At 39.8% G+C, this 22,151-nt stretch overlaps 2 protein-coding genes across 4 annotated transcripts in view; one reads left to right on the top strand and one right to left on the bottom strand.

The window, feature by feature from the left end:
* The window catches only part of RABEP1 (rabaptin, RAB GTPase binding effector protein 1), a 119,134-nt gene extending 107,310 nt beyond the window's left edge, over positions 1-11,824 (top strand). For both annotated transcript variants that reach the window (XM_012659910.1, XM_012659911.1), the window contains 6 exons: positions 1,785-1,925; positions 4,193-4,382; positions 4,973-5,028; positions 7,107-7,205; positions 8,110-8,226; positions 9,063-11,824. In XM_012659910.1, the coding sequence (XP_012515364.1) occupies positions 1,785-1,925; positions 4,193-4,382; positions 4,973-5,028; positions 7,107-7,205; positions 8,110-8,226; positions 9,063-9,164 (705 nt within the window). In that variant the 3' untranslated portion in view covers positions 9,165-11,824. The remainder of the gene's footprint in view (positions 1-1,784; positions 1,926-4,192; positions 4,383-4,972; positions 5,029-7,106; positions 7,206-8,109; positions 8,227-9,062) is intronic.
* Positions 11,825-12,036: 212 nt separating this feature from the next.
* The window catches only part of NUP88 (nucleoporin 88kDa), a 31,073-nt gene continuing 20,958 nt past the window's right edge, over positions 12,037-22,151 (bottom strand). For both annotated transcript variants that reach the window (XM_012659912.1, XM_012659913.1), the window contains exons 9-17: positions 18,840-18,930; positions 16,556-16,657; positions 14,843-15,001; positions 14,481-14,606; positions 14,316-14,381; positions 13,754-13,834; positions 13,321-13,447; positions 13,041-13,159; positions 12,037-12,279 (exon numbers count right to left, since the gene is read on the bottom strand). In XM_012659912.1, coding sequence (XP_012515366.1) covers positions 12,216-12,279; positions 13,041-13,159; positions 13,321-13,447; positions 13,754-13,834; positions 14,316-14,381; positions 14,481-14,606; positions 14,843-15,001; positions 16,556-16,657; positions 18,840-18,930 — 935 coding nt within the window. In that variant the 3' untranslated portion in view covers positions 12,037-12,215. The remainder of the gene's footprint in view (positions 12,280-13,040; positions 13,160-13,320; positions 13,448-13,753; positions 13,835-14,315; positions 14,382-14,480; positions 14,607-14,842; positions 15,002-16,555; positions 16,658-18,839; positions 18,931-22,151) is intronic.

A 22,151-nucleotide genomic window follows, 5' to 3' on the forward strand; every position in this document is an offset into this window, starting at 1 on the left:
TGTCTTGTAGAGTACATTTGTCTGATTATTTCCCTATGATTTGATTTAGGTTAGACATTTTGGCCAGAATACTACATAGATGAAATGATTCAATGCGAGATTTATAACATCGTGTAGCACATTAATGATGGGTGGTTCCATTATTGGCGATGTTAAGTTTGAGCACTTGGTTAAGGTGGGGACGGAATAGTTTCGGTATGACATCAATGTTGCTACCAACAGCAAACCTGCTAAGTAAAGTTCAGCATTACTTGGTAGTTCTTTCTGCCTGTATCCACGTATAAGGGTTTATAGTTTGGGTATTGTGTTCAGAGTTACTTGAATTGATTTGTATCTCTGTGGTTGTATTATCAACTTGATGTATAGTTAGCTCCATTTGTTTCTGTTTGTATTTCATTTTCAAATTTGCTTTTTTCTTTTTTGTTTTACAGTTTTTTGACTATGCAACATGGTTCATAAATCAAAACTATAAAAATATATAAATATTCAGATCCACTCCCATTCCCTGTTAACCCATTTCCATCCTCTCCCATACATAATCATTTTATTTTTGGCTTATCCTTCTGTTTTTCTCTTTACAAAAATAAGCAAATATGTACATGCTCTTCCTTCATATCTAGACGGTATTGGGATGCTAATACTTTGTTGTAGTTGGGTTGAAAGAGATCGTAAAGCACAACGGATTCTAGGCTGAAGAAAGTAAGAGCCAGTGGAGTTTAACCACAGTTTATGCATGACTTTGCCTGCCTGCCTGCAGCCTGTTTGTCCTTCAGGATACAGCTCAGCCATCACCTCCTTTGGGAAATGTTCTTTAACCCTCTGCCTGATTTCCTCCGCCTAATTAGGTTCCCCTTTGTCCTTTTATCACTGTGATACCCACTCTGGGTCACAGCGCTTTATGGTACTGTAGGGTAGCTGCTGGTTTCTGTCTCTCTCCTCTACTGGACCATCAGCTTCTCCAGGGCAAAGTCTGTCTTTTATCTCTGCATTTCCCATGGGCAGCAAAACACCTGGCACAGAGCAGTAGCTGCAGAATAAATGATGGATGAGTAAGTAGTCTACATTTATTTGACTTAGTATTAAAATTTAGCAGAAATTAAATACTTTTGCAGAACTTTATCTTATACTCAAATTAGCTATAATAATTTTTATATTGATAGAAATTAGTATGAAATACCTAAAATTGTTTTACACATCAACAAGCCAGAAGAAGTAGGCACATGTCCCATTGTCAGAATAAGCTTCTTGATGCTCTGTGTTTCCTGAGCATGGATCCTCTTGATGACTTCCAGGATTCGGGGCTCCTGGGCCATCCTTAGTGATCCTGAGCTTGACCAGATGTATGTGTAATGGAAGGTGAAGACACCGCTTTTTGTTTCTCCATACTTCCTGTTGAATGCTTGCCACGAGGAAACAGTTGTGTGGGAGTACATGCTCTATCTGATATGGGTCTTGAGTCTATCAGCCACTTCCATTGAGCTAGAGATCCTGGTCCTTCTGTAGTACAGGGATATGGAGGAAAGGGATTCATTATTTTTAACCTGTTGGTAGAAATAGTGGAGATGACCTTCAGATACTTGCTTCATCACCTGCCCCCCGCTGAATATGTGTAAAGGCTGCAAATCAAAAAGTCTGTGAGCTGCTTTTTGTAAGTCTAGCAGAACTTTATTAAATGCCCCTCCGTCCTTAGCCCTTGTTTAGTTTGGCTTTGTTTTTCTCTGGTGTATCTATCACCAGACTGGATTTACCTTTCTGGCTGTGATTAGTATCTATTTCTATTTTAGGCAGTGCTGATGCAGTCACGGGAACAGGTTTCAGAAGAGCTGGTGAGGTTACAGAAAGATAATGACAGTCTCCAGGGAAAGCATAGCTTACATGTGTCACTACAGCAAGCAGAAGACTTCATCCTCCCGGATACTATAGAGGTAACTTATTTTCTACATGATCAAAAATATAAACAAGTACATTTTCTGAAATGGCTATAAATTCTTTTTTTAAATAGCTTTATTAAAATATAATTCACATACCAAACAATTCAACCTTTTCAAGTGTACCATTCAGTGGTTTTCACTATACTCACAGATATGTGTATCACAGTCATTTTTATCACCTCAAAAAGAAACAGCTATCACCCCTATTCCCCCTCTCTCCCAGCCTTAAGTAACTACTAATCTACTTTTTATCTCTATAGATGTTCCTATTCTGGACTTTCATATGAATGGAATTATATAATATGTGGTCTTTTGTGTCTGACTTCTTTTGCTTAGCATGATGTTTTTAACATCTATAAATTATTCTTTTGGGATCAGATTGAGAATGCAGCAGAAATTAAATGTTGAAGAGGTCACGAAGCCCCTTGTGATCTTTGTTTTTGTATGTAGCACTTAAAAGGTTATAGCATACCCACCATCTTTCTCTCCATAAAGATGACACTTTTGGTCACTTACGTTCTTCTGTGGTAGAGTGAATATGGTTTACAAAATTGGTGTCCCAGATATTCATAGCTGTCTCTTTAACTTTAGCCAACCTTTATACTCATATATTTTTAAACCTTTCAAAATATAAAAATGTCTTAGGCTAAACGTACATAAACCCTATAAACAGTATAGGCAAAGATGAGATTTCTAAGAATGATTTTCAAAACAAAATAGAAAGATGTTACTTATACATTCTTTTACTTTTTATTTTAGATAAACTAAAAGAAATGTATAAGTAACATCTTTCCATTTTGTTTTGAAAATCGTTCTAAGAAATCTCATTCAGAAATTTATAATTTTGTACATGAAAGTTTCCCCTAATTCTACCCTGTAGACTCAACCTGTGCAAAGACTCAATTGCCCATCTTGGCATTAGCTCCTTGCTTGCCCTACCTTCCCTCAACTTGTAGTTGTCTCAGCTCAGGTTACTGGTACTCTGGGGAGAGCCCTTTCTCCTGTCTGAACTGGTGACTGCTTTCATCAAAAGGTGTTGGGAACCTAACTACTTTTGCTATCAGCTTAAAAATCACTGTTCTACCACCTTCCACCTCTGTTAGACTTTTCTCTCTTGGCAGGAAAGAATGTTCTCTTCCATGTTCTCTAGAGACTTTTTATTCCTAAATTTAAAAAAATGTCAAGAATCCTTGAAGGATGTAGTTAATCTAGCCTGTAAGCTTTGATTCTTGGACCTGCCTCAGTAATAAACCTTATGAAATTTTTCTTGTGTTACAGTTTTTAAACTGTTGTCCTTTAATTTATATACATTTATTAATTATTTGAGAATCTAGTTTTTAGAGTTGCTTTAGGATATAATTGGAAGGATTTCTAAAAGAAGACAGAATTAAAATTTAGGGGAAAAAATAAAATAAGATTTAAACTGAATTTATTATAGAAAAACAGCTGACAGCCGATCACCTTAGAAAGCCATTCTTTTTTTTTGACATAGAGTCTCACTCTGTTGCCCTGAGTAGAGTGCTGTGGCCTCAGCCTAGCTTACAGCAACCTCAAACTCCTAGGCCCAAGTGATCCTCCTGCCTTAGCCTCCCAAGTAGCTAGGACTATAGGCACATGCCCCCCCGCCTGGCTAATTTTTCTATCTTTAGTAGAGATGGGGTCTCGCTCTTGTTCAGGCTAGTCTCAAACTCCTGAGCTCAAGGAATCCTCCTGCCTTGGCCTCCCAGAGCGCTAGGATTATAGGCATGAGCCACCGCGCCTGGCCAGAAAGCCATTCTTTGCCGTTGCTTTCCTCTAGCCTAACATAGTTCTCTGCTTGTGGTAAATGTCCAGTAAGTGTTTGAATGAATGAATGAAGTGAATAAATAAATAAATTTTATATTCTTAGCATTCACACTTCTGAATTTCAGTCTTTTTTGTCTTCATTCCCTAACTCCTCCCAAATTCATGCAAGTAATAGTAGAGGCTCCTAGGCCTCCTAGTGAATCTCATATTGTAAGTCACTTAACCTTTTTATTTGTCTGCTTGTGAAACAGTTTTGAGGAAATATATGTGGTTCACAACACATATTTTGGCTGGAAATGTCTTATTTCTATGACATGCTGAGTGTTAACCTGACATGGCATCTGCCCTTGAAGCCCTAGATCTTAATTTTTGAACAAACAACATCTAAAATTCTGGTTGTAGAAAATATTTAGCTTCTTTTCTTTATTTCTTTTCACTCTCACAAATCCAGTAATCATTTTTCTCTTGAATCCAAGGCACTGCGGGAGTTGGTATTAAAGTACCGTGAGGACATCATCAGTGTGCGGACAGCAGCAGACCACATGGAAGAAAAGCTGAAGGCGGAAATTCTTTTCCTCAAAGAGCAGATTCAAGCAGAACAGTGTTTAAAAGAAAACCTTGAAGAAACATTGCAGCTAGAAATAGAAAACTGCAAGGAGGAAATAGGTGAAGATAAAAGTGATGTAGTTTTTAGAGAGACTAAATAAAACTTTTCTGATTGTAAGAAGTAATAGTGGCCATGGAATGTGGAAAACAGAAAAGTATAGGAAAGAATTTAGTAAGGACTTAGTCCATTTTTCCAGGTATTCTGATATATCCAGTAATTGGGAGTGAAAACAAACAAACACAAACCCCAAAAAACCCTCATTGTCTTTTTAGGAGCTCTGTGGCCTTTCTTTGGCAATTACTCACAGATAGGAAACTCAGTACTGGAACCCAGACCCCAGGGAACATGATTTGATGGGTGATATTTCCCTGCAGAGCTTGGAAGTGTTAAAAGCTGGAGATACCTCCGCTCCCCCTGCCCCCCCACCCCCCACTGCCAGAGTGAGCAATGTGGATATTCCATCTAGAGGTAGTTTATGACCCAGTATCCATTTGTGTGGACTCTGCCTGTACCTGAGTTTGATTATGATGCTGATTGGTTGCGGACAATTTTGAGAAACTCCCCCCATGTTCAGTATATATTTGCTTTTTAAGAAAAAAATTTGTAATGCAAAGTAATAAATGAATACTAATACTTCTTTTCCTTCTAGCTTCCATTTCTAGCCTAAAAGCTGAATTAGAAAGAATAAAAGTGGAAAAAGGACAGGTGAGTTTTAAATTAATTTTTTCAGCAACCCGTGGTTATTTATTGACTGTGCTAGACACAAGGAATAAAAGGTAGTTAAGGTATGGTCCCTGCCTTCAAGGAACTTCCATTTAGTGGGAGAAATACAGTGGGGATAAGGATGTGGTGGTGATGGAGAACATACATTGAGAATCTGCTGTGTCTCAGGCCATGTGTTAACTGGAGGAGGGACACAAAAGACTGTACCCTGGAGTTTCCAGCATAGAGGGAGGACAGGCAAGGTATGACATGATATGTGCTTAAAGCTGCAGTAGAAATATGTGCAAACACTTTTACAAATGGAGATGTTTTCTAGCTGGCTTAGTTGTCTTCTCTTAGACAACATCAGCACCTTTGGTAATGACTACATTCAGTTCCCGACCTCATTGTTTCTTGACTCAGAGCCCTTGCCTCCCCTCTTTCCTCCCTTCTCACACTCTGGGCTGCACCTTGCTGCACTCTGACATCTCATTCCAGCTTTACATTTCTTGACCACAATCTGCCATTCTTCCAGCTCTTAATCCTCATTCAGACCTTCAATTCCATGAACTTTTCTTTTCCTCCTGGTCTTAGCAGCTTCCTGATGGCCTGCTTTCCTTCCCTTAGGCTGCCTCTTCTGGGGTTGCCTCTTCGCCTCACCTCCCACCACACTTATGCTGCTGCCGCCCTCCCTCAACTGCTGCCCACCCTGCTCTAGTCCTGCCGATGCCACCAGAATTGATGACTCATGCTGTCAGATCAGCCTCTAGTGCTCCTCAGGTAGCCCTCATTTGTCCTGAGTGGTGGCGTCAGAGTCACCTTACCTAAGCTGCTCCCTCTCAGTCATGAGGCAGGGCCACCTTCAGCTTCTGTTCTCCTACCTTTATTCCCAGCCTTCTTTCTCTCTTTTTTCTTCAGAAAAAGTGATGACCTGCTTTGACCACAGTGTGTCACAGGTGCTATGACTGAGTCCCTCCCATCTTTTCCAGGTGTCCCCTCAGTCATACTCTCACAGTCCTGGGCCTTGAACCTCTGCCTCTTGATCAGTCTTTTCCTTATGCATGAACATGCTCAGGTGTCTCCTGTTCAGAGAGAGTAAGTTTCTCTTTGGATTGCACTTCTCTCTCAAGCTACCAATCTTCCTTCTTCCCTTTCTTGCCAGGGTATTGGAAGAATAGTCTCCACTGCCTGACCTCCCAGTCACTCCTCAGCCTGCTGCAGTCTAGTCTGCCTCCTGCCTCCACTCTGCGATTGCACCAGCAGAAACTAACAGTGCTCTAAACGAGTCTCATCCTTTCCACTCCTGCTGCCACTGTTTGGGTTCAGACTTCGCTTCTCGCCTGGCTTATTTTAATAGTCTAACTCATTTCCCCGCCTCCAAAATTCATCCCCTTCTAATTCATCTCCATATTGAAATCAAGGTGATCTTTAAAAATGATAAACTTGATTGTGTCCCAGTCTAGTTGAAAACCCTGCAGTGGTTCCCTTTATCTCCAGGTTCAAGTCCCCGTTCCTTAGTCCGGCTGGAGCTCTCCTGCCCCCACACTGCCTCTCCAGCCTTGGCCTCCAGGGCCCAGCACTCTGTGCCATAGGCAAACAGAACTCACCACTGTTCCCAGATGCATTTTTTACGTATGCCATCCATTCCCTCTTCTGGAGTATCTCTCTCTTCTTTCCCCTTACCACGCTTTCCTTGGCCCCTGTAAAATTTTTCATCTTTTAAGAGTCAAATGTCATCTTTCTTAGGAAGCTTTTATAACTTCTCTGGCAGAATATAATGCTTCTTCCTCCATGTCTCCTCCATAATTATTTACATGTCTGTCTCTCCTGATTTCTCCATCTCGAGGCCTTAGAATAGTAGGTGCCTAATAAATGGTCAACGAAAGAATAGGTCTAGAAGACTAAATTGGGGGTCCACAGAGATTAAGGGGTGAGAAGAGCATTCCAAGTGTAGCCAAGGTCCATGGCCTAGGACCCGAGAGTTTGGGCATAATTCTCTAGGCTGCAGGCTCTTCTAGGCAGTGTGCTGTGGCCTACAGGAGAGTTTATGAGTTTCAGCTTTTTCATTTTTAATTCCACAGTTGGAGTCCACATTAAAAGAGAAGTCTCAACAGCTTGAGAGTCTTCAAGAGATAAAGATCACTTTGGAAGAACAGTTAAAGAAAGAGACTGCTGCTAAGGTGATTTTTTTTTTTTTTTTTGGTTCATTTAATTAAAAGCAGGGCTAAGAAGGTAGGATCACATCTTATTTGTTTAAAAGAAAAACTTTGAAGTGTCACCTTTTAAAAAGTTGGCAAGACTGTCAGCTTCCCCCCTCCAAAAAATAATTAAATGAATTGATATATTAGAATTGAATTAAATCCTCACTCTGCCAGCCCTGGAAGCCGGTGTCATAGGCCTTCCTAGTTTTGGATAGGGCCAATGACCACACTTGGGCACTGCCCAGTTAGAAGCACTGCTTTGAATGTGTCATTCCATTTGACTGATATATTAGCTGAGTTAGAATAAAAGTGCATGTGGCTAGTTATGGGGTAAGTTTCCCAGAAACATCTTAGTGAGCTGTGTGTTCAGAACTTTAAGTATAGAAAAACTGTGTTGGTGTTGTTCAAATAGCCCCTTGTTTTTAGAAACGTTCCCACGCATCCTGCTGAAGTGTTTTTTTGTAAAGAAGATTGGAGTTAGCTGGGGCTGCCTAGGGCATATTTCCTGAGAATTTTCCTGGTGGATACTTGACTGTTGTGGTTGTCAGAGGAAATCCCCAAAGTTTCTATCCCTGTTGCTGTGACAGCTACTGATCTTAGCAGCTGCATTCTGATGATTAATCACTGTCACCAACTGCTGGTGGGGTGGGCAGCACTTTAATCCATTTCTGGCTTTCCCACTCAGTTTGTTTTACAACCTAGAGCAAGTAGCCAGCTTGCACCCTTGCCCTATAGATAAAGAGAGCAATAGGATATAGCAGTATGGTGGATACCCACACCTTTCTGCTCTAGTAGTAGGTAACTACACATTCCTAGATTTCCTAAGTAATTCTGACCTTTGGCTCTTTGGCATTAATCCTCATTCAATACTTGTATTTTTTAGGCTACTGTTGAACAACTAATGTTTGAAGAGAAGAACAAAGCTCAGAGATTACAGACAGAATTAGATGTCAGTGAACAAGTCCAGAGAGATTTTGTAAAGCTGTCACAGACCCTTCAGGTGAGGCATTTGGGGAACCACTGCGCAGAGCATTGAAGCACTTTTGGAGGAGAGAACCTTGCCAACCCTGACTTGACCTCCGGCAGTAGCTAGAGGTTTACACTGTGGCTGCCCCTCCCTCCACTCCACATGTCTACCTGGTCATTCAAGCCAGGAACGTGGTGTGTTCTTCAGACTCAGCCCCCTTTCTTTTCCTCTACACCTTGCCAATTTTGCCTCCTTAAGAGTAGTAAAGTATAAACTACTTAGCACACACCATGTAACACTCTTTCCAACCAGGCCTACCCCTACATTTTGCTCATCTTTCTGCCTTGTTTTATGTTCTAATATTTTTCAACTACTTGTGGTTCCTTGTCTACAGCATGGTGTTCCCTCTGCTAAGCATCTCATCCCCTCGTGACTTTTCTTTCAAAGCCCAGCTTACATTTGTCTTCTCCACGGAGCCGTCTCTAGGTCCCTGAGCTGGGCTAAAGTGCCTCCCTCCCTCTGCCATGCTCCCTTGGCACTCCGTGAATGTCTGTAGTGACATTTAGTATATTGTGCTAGAACTCTCTGTAAGCATCTTTTTTCCCAACTGAACTGTGGATTCTTACGGGTCAAGAGTCAGGTCTCCTTTGTCTCCATAATCTCAGCACTTTGCATTTTGCAGTCCCAGTCTGTTACATAGCAGCTTTTGGGAATTATATTTGAATTTAATCGTTCGTTCTTCTTGCTTCCCTTCTTTGAAGTGACTGCTTCTCTGGGAAATTAATCTGCTGCATCTCAGCTAAACCAAAGTAAAGTTAAGAAAACCTAGGCAGGAGCCACCTGCACTTATCTCACCGTTGTTTCTCCAGGTGCAGTTAGAGCGGATCCGGCAAGCAGACTCCTTGGAGAGAATCCGGGCAATTCTGAATGATACCAAACTGACAGACATTAACCAGCTCCCTGAGACATGACACCCCTATAGCAGGATTCTAGCCTGCACTTTGGGTTTTTAACTCCTCTTTAGAGCAACATTAATTATTATTTAACTATTAACTGAAGAAACAGAAGTCACAACAAAAGGAAGACTGGAGAAATGCTTACTTCTAGAGGGAGAAGACTGCAGCACAGGAACAGCAAACAGCCAGGGTGATTTGTAGCAGACCTTTCAAATGGGAACACTAACGAGACTCCAGACTTGATCCCAACAGGTGTGGGATCAATTTGGTGATGGAAAAAGTGCTGTTTCCTTGCCTGCTTTCTCCAACATAGATTTTTGGAACACATTTCCCTACCCTAAAGCAACATCCCAATAGTGTTTGGAATTACATTTTCTGTTCATAGATATTGGAAGAAAGAATTTTCTTTTTCTGTTGTCTAGAGCTCATCAGTAACAGTATTCAGCTAGCAGACAGAGGTGTAGTATGCTGTATGAATATTTTATATTAAAATATGAAGTTATGAGAGCAGGCCATTGGCTACTGACTGTATTTCCCTTGCTCAGTGCATTTTTTTTTCCTTTTACCTTTTTATTTTGCATTGGAGGACCTTAAATGCTACTGAAACTTACCTGAGAACCATAGGACTGTGGCAAATAAAACCAATTCAGCAACTGAATTAATTATGAAGATCTGAAAACTTGGCTGGGGCTATCTATGTTGGAAGGTGAAGTTAAAGGAAAAGCACAAGAAACTGTTTGGAAGCACTTTTCTGCATACCTAGATGATCTTCGTGGACTGACAGGTATCAGGGTAAAGCTGAACTGGCACCATCTACTTTTTTGAAGTGTTTTAGTTTAGTTATTGGATCAGTGAAAAAAAATATTAATAAAACAAGCTTTGTCTGACAGCCTCTAGTATACATTTATAAATCTGCTTATTTTCAACTTGGATCAATGGGCTTGAGTACTGTTTTTTTCAAATGTGTCAAATATGAAAATGGTAGTAACTAGGTTGACAGATACTTTGTATTTTTCTTTCATAATTTAGACCTGGAATGGAATGTGACAATGCTTACAGTAAAGTTGGGGGGGAAACCAGTTAGTATATTGATCGTTTTGGAAGTCTGCTTTGTCATTTTATGAGGTTAGATTCCTATGTGAGAAACCTTCAATGAAACAGGTCTTTGCCATAGCTTTATGCAGTGTTGCAGAAAGCACAAAGAATGGATTTGTATCCACTACTGACCTGCGGCAGTACTGTCCCAGAATGGTCAGTGGAAGGCGATACTGCTTATTTATAATTCATCATCCAGATAGTTCAAAAGTAAAATTATCGTTTTCAAATAATTTTTCTGATTGGTTGCATAACAGCAGGTTATCTGAAGGAAACTTACGGGAATTAGTGAACTAAGTAGATTGTTCGGTTCACTTAAAGCCACCATCAACTCACAGTGTAACGTGAATTGTCTTTGTTATAAATGAAGTCATTATGGACTTGCCCTAAAGGTCTTTACTTCCGTCTTCCATAGGACAAATGATAAGGACTACATACCTTATCTCTTGGGTTATTATTGAAGTCTTGCATTCGTGATTATGAATTTAAAAGTAAATACTAATTATGGGAATAGTGCTAAAGGCTTGTCACGCATGAAACATAATTCTGATTGGTTTAAAGTCCCTTTGTATACAGTGCTATGTGGTTTAGATGGAACATATATCCTCAATGAGTTTCAGGGAATTTTACTAATTACAAAATGCAATCAATTTAAACTATATAGGTTTAAGACTAGCCCCTTGGATAGGCCCCAAGCTAATTTCAGATTATTAAAATTAGCACTGTAAATCAGGATGAGTAATTCATCATCTTTCTGAACCTACTGAACTATAGGTTCCAGTGAAGTGTTCTGCTGAGACTGAGCACCTTACAGATAGTTTTCTCCAGAAGATGGTACTGGGGCAATAAAATCATCATGATTAGGGAACTGTTACTGGTCCCTACTGTGGCAGATAGAAACTTTTGGAATCCAGTTTACTGAGGAAAATATAGCAAAACTCAAATTGAGACTCTAGGTTTTGTTTAACAACCTGTTTCTGGTATGAAACTGTGACACTATCATCTAGGCAGGAAACAATTCTTTAAGTAAGTTGGGTTTCCTACATAAATGGGAACTAAGGTGGGATTTAGCCCTTCTAGACAAAAGAAAGGATCATTTGGGTTTCACGAGTATTCCTGTGCTTATGCTCAGTCTGTACACACGTTTTCACGCATGTCTAACCTGATTTACCTCTTACCTGTAATGTACCTTACCATGTGGCTTTCAATTGGCAGTCACTCAGCCATTTCTAGGCAGGTACAGTACTACCTTTCAGAGTTCATATTGGCAGGTATAAAAAGATGACTAAAGCTGAGGACAAAACCACATACTACATACCAAGCTATTTCTTTCTTCCTTTGCGGTGCCAAACTTGCACATTGTACCCACTCAGTAACAAGTTGTGTTGGGACATAGAGAACAGCCAGACTCAGCTCTGAAAGGTAATACTGCCTGTGAAGAAGTGAGCCGGCAGTGACCTTTGCAGTTGTGGATCTTGAGCTGTGCTCTCAGCAGATTTCAGGTGTAACCATTTGTTAACTGTACTGAAGGTGTGTCCTTAAGAAGAAAGTGTTCAAATTAAAAAAGCTGCTGCCGAGTATACTGTGTGGTCTTTTCCTTTGAATCCTAGGGTTCTGTTCTCCTTTGGAGTCATAGTTCTGGCACTGCTACTTTAAAACACAGCTCTTACTCTTGTTCGTATATGGAGAAGACTCAGTAGGGTTCATGGAGATTTGGCAGTGTGCAGCTGGAAGTCTGTGTTCCTGAGCCCTTGCTAAATACAATTATAGACTTGAGTTATACAGCACATTACAATTTTTAAATAAAAGCATTTATTCAATAATTATAAAACAAATATTAAAAAAGATGAACCACACCAAAGGTCTTCCGAAATGCCTCTTTATAAATTAGATAATGCTCCGTTTGTTTTACAGTATGGGTCTAAGCCTTCAGTGATGTTAACTTCCGTTGTGAATCTGCTCCTGGTGGTGTCAGAAGTTTACGTGATTGCGGATATCATTGATTTGCTTCACCATTTCCCTTATGTGTTCACCCCTGTAAAATCATAAAGTTCATGTTTGGAAATCCAATGAATGAGTAAGCCATTAGTACAGATTCTTAAGAATTTAAACTAGTAATGTTGACATATCTAAGAACTGCTTTGCTGGGCCGGGCACGCCTGTAATCCTAGCACTCTGGGAGGCCAAGGCGGGAGGACTGCTTGAGGTCAGAAGTTCGAGACTAGCCTGAGCAAGAGCAAGAACCCATCTCTACTAAAAATAGAAAAAATTAGCTGGGCGTGGTGGCACATGCCCGTAGTCCCAGCTACTTGGGAGGCTGAGGCAGGAGGATCGCTTGAGTCCAGGAATTTGAGGTTGCTGTGAGCTAGGCTGACACCACGGCACTCTAGCCCGGGCAACAGAGTAAGACTCTGTCTCAAAAAAAAAGACCAAAAAAAAAAAACAACAAAAAAACCCACAAAAAACTGCTTTGCTAAAATTCACAGTTGAAGGTTTCACATGGATGGCAATGGTATTTACTAGTTAAGGTGACAAACACTGGTGCAAGTTCTGGAAATATTTTTGAACATATTGTGATATACCTTTGATCATAAAACAAAATCATGTTTTAGGAAGGTCATCATTTTTGATCCTCCCACCATACTCATTTCTTAAGTCCCTGTCATGTGACTCTCATCCCAGTAATTACTTCACTCATGAGTGCCAAGACTCAGGTTTCTAATAAGACAGATTGATTTGGGCGTACTACAAGGGAAAAACTATCACAACAATAGCTGATTGTAAGTATTTACTTACTCCTCCTTCAGGATGGACTGAATGCACTTTCGCTGGTAAGCACTGAGAGTAATGGTGGGTTTTTGAAGACTCAACACTTTTTCCATCTTTCGCTGTTGATAGTCTTTTTTCATAGTAACCTTAAGCAGCAAACAGAACATAGATATTTCAGCTATGGTTTGCCACACATTTTCACAGTATCTGTTTTAGTAGGTAATTTTTACACTTTATAAAATTATTTTCTGTAGAACAAGTGCTTAAAAGTAAGTACTGAATTTAGCCACTTTGCATCCATTCCTACCTGTTTGATGGCATTGCCCAAATGTCGAAGTTGATCAGGAATCAGCTGTAATTCTTTCTTCATGTCTCGTTCACTGTCAGAGAGAACTGGGAGCTGAGAGTGAAAACTGTGAAGTACTTTTTTCATCCTTTAGAAAAGGTAAGCAAACATCTCAGCTTAAGATCTCTATTAATTAGGAGAAACATAATCACAAATAAAGCTTGTAATTCATGACTCTGGTGTATGTGAAAGAGGCCCCCATATTCCTATAGGGTTAGGGGAAAGCATCATGTCTTCCCTAACATACACGTTAGAGAAGGAGGGGAATCAATTTAATTCTGTAGGTATGTGAGGACCCGTTAAGGCCTATTTTCCTAATACCACTGGTAATGCCTAAGTACTTAATAGCATTGTTAGTACCTGAGTAGGAAACTATGTCATACAGCCCACTGACCTGTTCATGATATCTTCTTGTTTTTCCTTGGCTTCCTCATATTTGTCAGCTAAGCGTTCAGCCATTTCTCGCAGACTTTTCCTAATGGCATAAGAAACAAGATTCTTTTTTTTTTTTTGAGACAGAGTCTCACTCTGTTGCCCGGGCTAGAGTGAGTGCCGTGGCGTCAGCCTAGCTCACAGCAACCTCAAACTCCTGGGCTCAAGCGATCCTACTGCCTCAGCCTCCCGAGTAGCTGGGACTACAGGCATGCACCACCATGCCTGGCTAATTTTTTCTATATATTTTTAGTTGTCCAATTAATTTCTTTCTATTTTTAGTAGAGACGGGGTCTCGCTCTTGCTCAGGCTGGTCTCGAACTCCTGAGCTCAAACAATCCGCCGGCCTCGGCCTCCCAAAGTGCTAGGATTACAGGCGTGAGCCACCATGCCTGGCCAGAAACAAGATTCTTGGCGTCCACCTAGATGTTGAAGCCAACTGATGTGGCTCAGCCCCTTAGGGAGAGATGTAGTTCCAGTCTTAATTGATTTATTGGTTTCTTCTCCCTGGTTTTCACACTTACCTCTCCTCTCGACAGTACTTGAGATCTTCTAGTTGTTTCTTTTTTTGGTCACATAGTAATTTGACCCTTCAAGAACAAATAAAGTTTAATCAGAAGCCAGGTCTAGGCTGTTACACATCAGCTACCAGCCAGGGACTGATGGTTTGTGAACAGAGGACGTCATACCTCCGCTGAATCTCTTCCTTTGCCAGGTCCTGTTTAAGAATGTACTGTTCTCTGAACACCTGGGTGGCTCTGCTGATGAGCTGAAGACATTCTTCAGGAGGAGGGGCTATATCCTTTTCAGATGATCTTAAAAACAAAGTTTCTACCATTATTTTCCTTAGCTGAGTAAAATAACTGAAAACAGACTCAAGTCATAACTGCTTTTTTCTCCCTCTATTCACTAGCTGATTCAGTGCCCTGTGTTTCTCCCAACTCCACCACAGTAAAAAGTATAAGACACAGGGGAGGACAGAAAGGATGCACAGCAATTATGAAGAAGAAGAGAACTCAGTTTTAAAACCTCTATGCCCAAGATCCCATACTTCAGAAATGCTGGATTGGCAACACTACGTTGCAAGATGCTTCTAATATGCTTTTCAAAGGAATCTGGGGTTTCAGCCAGAATGCGGAGGGGAGACTCTGCCACTTCAACATCTTCTCGGGTACAAAGCAGGGGAGGAGATGCTGGATGGACTGTACTTCTGCAAAATAAATAGATAAATAAATCCATCGAAGTCTACCATGGAATGATTTATCGTAAGTATCATAGGAAAGCATAAACCACATTTATTCAGAACTTTGAGAACGTAAGAAACTATAAGGTGTTACTTTTATTAAAGTATAAGAATAGATGTTTTGTACTTTGAAAAGGTCACTTAGGGACGCTACACCCTTACTTCACCAAAGCTGCCATTTCTCAAAGCATTTTGGACTCTGCCACTTCAAATTCTTTTTGAAAAGATCAAGGCAGCAAAAAAATACAAACCCATCGTAGCCTTTTCACAAAGGACTTGAGAGCCAGTTTATAAGCCAGAACCACAAACCTAAATAAATTGTTCATTTCTTTTCTAGGTATAGTTTAGATTTGATCAAAACCAATGTTAACATACTACTATATATGCCATATTTGGTTCTATACAACTTGATTTCTAAAATTACATCCATTCAAATGCAAATATTCAAAAAGAATTTCAGAAAGAGCTTGAAAGATCTCAACCTTTGGCAGCATCAGTAAGTGACTTACTTTGAAGGCAACAATTCAAATTTGGAAGAGTTAGACAGTAACATTACTTTATAGATAATGTGTATTTCAGGCAGATGGGCAGAAACATATGATTTGAAGATATTCAAATAATTAATGTTTATTTTTTCCCCCTTTGGGATTCACATTTTTATTCTGAAGTAACCTAGTGTGACTAGGTTTTATTTTACTAAAGGTAATACGGGTTTTTAAAAAAAATATGCTGCGGCAACTGACAATTCTTTCCCCTGTGATTTTATTATTTTTGTTTAATCTTGCTATAGTTTTTAGTGTCTTTTAGTATAAATAACACAAAATTGATAATCGAATTATTTATTTTCCCTTCCAAATAGAACTTGTCAGTTTTCAAAGAGCATGGAAGATCCTCTAAGGACAGTAAATTAATGCCAGTATTCTGAACTAATGTCATTATCCAGAAGCGCATGCTTTGAACTGACCCCAAGAGACTGGAGGGTCTAGTGTTCAGAGGTCCTGGTGACTTTTGGTTTTGGTATTTCTATTCTTGAATTTATATAACTCAGAATGACCTCCCAGAGCTCTTAGGAAAGGAAAATGGTGATTATAGCTTAATATCTGGTTCCTTAAGGGGACCAAGGACTAGGAGTTTAGCTTTATACCACTTTTCTTCCAGAGTTTATATATTCTATGGTTCCCCTCTCAAGTTGGCAGAGATGGAGAAATTAAAGAGTGTAAGTATGGACTTTGGAGTTGGTCAGACCTGCATCTTAACTCTGTGACTTCAGCATTTACTTAACCTCTTGAGCCCTGTTTCCTCTTCTAGAAAGTGGGGATAACAGTGCTTTCCTTACAGGGCTGCTGTGATGATTCCAGGAGGCAATGCAATGGCTTGCTTCTGAGCCTGGCACACAGAGCTTGATAATCATTAAATCTAATTCATATCAATAATGGAGTTTTGCATTACTGAGGGCATCTTCCCAGTTTAAATTCTACAGAATTAATGAGAGCTGTGTGGAGAATACAAAACAAGACGTACAATAAAGGCCTTATGAGGCATTCGTAGGTACTGGTGATGCAGATCATTGTGGGCCCCAGAATGTCAGGGACAATCCAGAATCCTCGAATTGGAGCTGGCTGCCTGAAAAAACACAGTTACAGTAAATTACAAAGCAAATGCAATGAAACCAAGAGCAAAGATGGGACTGAGGTCTGCGGTCTTCTCGGGTTGCTTGGGACAGGCTATCTATCAGTGCAGTAACCTCAAAAGTAGTGACTTGGAAACTTGTAATGCAGCTCTGCACTTAACAGTCCAGAGCCCATTTCACTAAGTCACTCAGGAATCCATAGCCATACAGTGGTACTCACTGTAATTTCAGCAGTTATGAGTTACACTGAAGTCCACTATTTATGTCTCTCCCCAACTTGCACCTAAGTCCCAGCTAACTTTGTGTGCCTCACCCAATGTCTAACAGATTAAGTGCTCAGAAACTGTTAAATGAACAGAATTTCAGAGTCTATCTCACATTAAACATTCAATGAGGCCCAATATCTATGCCATGGGACTTCATTTAGTGTGCATAGCATGCATCTCCCTCTCAATCTTCCTTCCTACTTCACTAAAGAAACTGAAAACTGTGGCCCTCATCTGGGAACTGTCTTCCTGCCAATACACTCCCTTACTGGCCCCCGTGCCCCTCCCACCTCTGTACCCACAGCACGTTTCTGCCCCTGAATGTGGATGTCACCCCCTCTCACACCTTCTGAAGATTGTACCATCCACTGTCATTTCAAAATCTCCTTATTGTCTATCTTACAAAGAAGCTCATGTCTCTTGTATTCAAAACATTCTCCATTATAATGCCCAGTTCTCCTTAATCTATTCTCCTTTTCCCTTAAGAACCAGTAGCCTTTAAACAGTAGTTGACAATACTAGTTCCCCTTCTGTATTTCCAATTCACCTTTTTTCCTGAGGGCAGGTGGATCTGGGAGGTACTAACATTTTAGTTTTCATTATTAGTGTGAGACATACACTACTGAATATATACACTATGTGTATATATATTATATAACCAGTATTACCCTGGTCAAGAGTTAGGACACTGCAGTTTCCCATGTGACCCTCCTGATCAGAGCCTTTCACATGCCGTAGAAGTAATCACTAATTCTGACTTTTATGACAGCATGTCCTTGCTTTGCTTTATAGTTTTCTTACCTATATATTCATTCCCAAGCAAGCCTGTTTAGTATTTTCCCTGCAGTCGTCTATACTGCCAAATCTAGACCACGTTTCTTAGTGTATACTGAGTGCCTCACGTCTGTACACTTGGAGTCTAACAGAGTGCCTCGCAGATACTCAGTAACTGATGAACAGAATAAAGGGAAGTGTCTAAAATGACTCCAGGTTTCTACTGGGGATAACTGGGTAGATGTGATACCCTTCAGAAAAATGGGACATAGGGAAAAGAGCAGACTGGGGAAGACAGAAGATGAGCCAAGGGAACATCTGGAGTTTTATGTTCCTATAGGACATCCAAGTGGAGGAGCCCAGTAGGCAGCTGGATATACAGGTCTGGAGTTTGGAGTGGTTTGGGTAAAGATGATATGGATGTGGAAGGATCAGCACTGCAGCCATGGTTATGGCAAAGGTTACTCAGGAAAGGGCCTAGAACGATTAGAGGAGACCTGAGGAAAGAGTTGTGAGCAACACTTATGAGCAATGAGTGGAGGCTGTGGAGCCCAGCCCAGGAGGGAAACTTGAGAAAAGGGCTGCCAGAGAAACTGAAGGAGAACCTGGAGGGAAGGATGTCAAGGATGCCAAGGAGAATGTTTCGAAGAGGTGTGGGCAACAGCATCAAATAAGCCCAGCAATACAGTGAAGGGCAGATGTAGTCTCTGCTTTCATGAAACGTATTCTAGTAGTGGTGACGGACATTAAACAGATATAAATTGTAATATGTGCTGCAAAGAAAAAGAGAATAGGAGAACCTTAAGTTAGATTGTGACTCAAAAGCATTCTCTCTGAAGAAGTGACATTAAGATCAGAAAGAAGAGTAAGTTAGCCAAGAGAAGACAGCAAGCTGGGGGTAGGGCTAGGGGAAACACCTTTCAGACAGAGGAAACAGTAGGTGGAGTGGCCCTGGAGCAAGAGAAAGCTTTTGATGAACAGGATACTCTTAGGGAAGAAGTGGCATGTCTGCAAATTACTTTCAAATGATTCAGCAATGAATCATTTGTATGTGAGCATAATGTATATATATGTATCTGAATTACTGAAATGAACAATTGTTTTCTGTGTATACAAGGGAGAGGAAGGTCCTCACCTGCATGGCAATGGCTTCGTACAAAGGATGTGTTCGACAAAGCATTTCTGTTCAGTAGCAAGTTCCTGTAAACTATCTTTATCTTCTTCATCTATAAAGGAACACATTATATAAATTAACTGATGCTTAGACAAGTCTCCAAATCAGAATGCTAATGATATTAGTTAAATTAGATTAAGTTCCTGTCTCAAAACACTGCTTCTCAAGGACTAATGCCTTTCTGACATATAGAAATATCGTTTCCCCAGGGGTCTAGATTTCTCCCCCAAGAAGGAAAGTAAGATTTTCCCTAGTAAGGTTTTTAAATGCAGAAATGTTTCACTGAGGAGAACAATCCCAAAAATTATTCCCTTCCACAGTCTCTTCCTTACTAACACTGATTTTTATACGGGCTGTGTATCCTTTATCCAAAATGACTGGGACCAGAAGTGTTCCAAATTTTGGATTTTTACATATTTTGGAACATTTGCATTATACCTAGTGGTTGAATGTCCCTAACCTTGAAAATTCAAAATCCCAGATGTTCCAATGAGCATTTCCTTCGAGCATCATGTCAGTGCTCAAAAAGTTTTGGAGCATTTTGGATTTCAAATTTTCAGATTAAGGATATTCAACCTGGAACGGCTTTTTGAAACATAATTCACAGTATCGTACAAATCACCCATTTAAAGTGTACAATTCAATGGGTTTTTAGTATATTACAAGAATTATACGACCATCACCACAATTTAGAATAGTTTTGTTTCCCAAAAATGAAATACCCCCATACCCATTAGTAGTTACTCCCCAATTTCCACCAGCTTCCCCTAGGCAATCACTAATCTACCTGTAGATTTGCCTATTCTGGACATTCCAAATACATGGAATCATATAATAAGTAGTTATTTGTGACTGGCTTCTTTCACTGAGCATGTTTCCAAGATTCAGCCATATTGTTGCATAAATCAGTACTTCATTCCTTTTTATTACTGCATAATCTATTGTATGGATATATGACATTTTATTTATCCATTCATCAATTGATGTACTTTAGGGCTATTATGAATAATGCTACTATGAACAGTCATGTACCAATATTTGTGTGGACATAGGTTTTCATTTCTCTTGAATATCTGGAGAATATTGCCATTTAACAATATCAAATTTTCTTATCCATGAACGTGGATTTCTTCACTCAGGAGTAGAACTGTTGGGCTTCTGGCAACTCTATGATTAATCATTTGAGGAACTCCCAGACGATTTTCCAAAGTGGCTGTACCATTTTACCTTTCTATTAGCAGTGTATGCGGGTCCTCATTTTTCACAAATGAGGATCAGCACTTGTTATTGTCCATCTTTTTCATTTTAGCCATCCCAGTGGGTGTGCAGTGATATCTCATTGTGGTTTTGTTATCTCATTTCCATAATGACTAATGACACTGAGCATCTTTTCATGTGCTATTTGTATATCATTGATGGAACAATGTCATGTAAATCCTTTGCCCATTTTTTAAATTGGGCTATTTATGTTTTTATATTTAGTTCTAAGGGTTCTTTATATATTTTACATCCAAGTCTGTTATAAAATATATGATTGGCAAATAATTTCTCTCATTCTGTGGGTTGTTTCCACATTTATGATAGTGTCCTTGACGGACCAAAGTTTTTAATTTTGATGATGTTCAATTTATCTATTTTTTTTTTTTAACACAGAGTCTCACTCTGTTGCCTGAGCTAGAGTGCTGTGGCGTCAGCCTAGCTCATAGCAACCTCAAACTCCTGGGCTCAGGCGATCCTCCTGCCTTAGCCTCCCAAGTAGCTGGGACTACAGGCATGCGCCACCATGGCCAGGTAATTTTTTCTATATATTTTTAGTTGTCTGGCTAATTTCTTTCTATTTTTTTTTTTTTTAGTAGAGATGGGGTCTCACTCTTGCTCAGGCTGGTCTCAAACTCCTGAGCTCAAGCTCCTGCCTCAGCCTCCCAGAGTGCTAGGATTACAGGCGTGAGCCACCGCGCCCGGCCTACCTATTATGCTTTTCATGTCATATATAAGAAACCACCACCTAATCCAAGATCACAAAGATTTATACTTACGTTTTCTCCTAAAAGTTTATTATAGTTTTACTTCTTTCATTTAGGTCTTTGATCCATTTTGAGTTCATTTTTGTGTATGGTATGAAGAAGGGGTATAACTTCATTCTTTTGCATGTGAATATCCAATTGACCTAGCACTATTTGTTGAAAAGACTATTCTTTTGGCTGGGCGCAGTGGCTCATGCCTGTAATCCTAGCACTCTGGGAGGGGAGGAGGGCGGATTGTTTGAGCTCAGGAGTTCGAAACCAGCCTGAGCAAGAGCGAGACCCCGTCTCTACTAAAAATAGAAAGAAATTAATTGGACAACTAAAAATATATAGAAAAAAAACTAGCCGGGCATGGTGGCGCATGCCTGTAGTTCCAGCTACTCAGGAGGCTGAGGCAGGAGGATCACTTGAGCCCAGGAGTTTCAGGTTGCTGTGAGCTAGGCTGACATCGTGGCACTCTAGCCCAAGCAAGAGAGTGAGACTCTGTCTCAAAAAAAAAAAAAGACTATTCTTTCCCCCACAGAATTGTTTTGGCACTCCTGATGAATCCAACTGAATGTAAATGTAAAGGTTTATTTCTGAACACTCAAATTCTATTCCATTGACCTATGTGTGTATCCTTATGCCAGTATTTACACTGTCTTGATTACATGGCTTTGTTCTTGTTTGTTAAGAATGTTTTGGCTATTCTGAGTCACTTGCATTTCCGTATGCATTTTAGGATCAGCATGTCAATTTCTACAAATAAGCCACATGGAATTTTGATAGGGATTACATTAAATATTTAGCTCAATTTGGGGAGGACTGCCATTTAACAATATTATATTTTGTGATCCATGAACATGGAATGTTTTTCAGTTATTTAAATGGTTTTATTTCTTTCAACAATGTTTTATAGTATTTAAGAGTATGTTTTATACCTCTTTTGTTAAATTCATTCATATTTTATTCATTTTGATGCTAGTGTAAATGGAAATGTTTTATTAATTTTCTTTTCACGTTGTTCATTGCTAGTACATAGAAATAGAAGTGCTATTTGTATACTGATCTTGTATCCTGCAAAGTTGCTGGACTTATTTATTAGTTCAAATAGATTCCCTAAGATTTTCTATATAAAAAGATCATGTCATCTGAGAAGACGGTTTTACTTTTTCCTTTCCAATATGATGTCTTTTTTCATTTCCTTGGCTAATTTCCTTATCTAGAAATTCCATTACAATGTTGAACAGAAGCAACAAGAGCAGACATC

This window comes from Propithecus coquereli, unplaced genomic scaffold (assembly GCF_000956105.1).
Source record: "Propithecus coquereli isolate 6110/MARCELLA unplaced genomic scaffold, Pcoq_1.0 Scaffold640, whole genome shotgun sequence".
Lineage (NCBI taxonomy): Eukaryota > Metazoa > Chordata > Mammalia > Primates > Indriidae > Propithecus > Propithecus coquereli.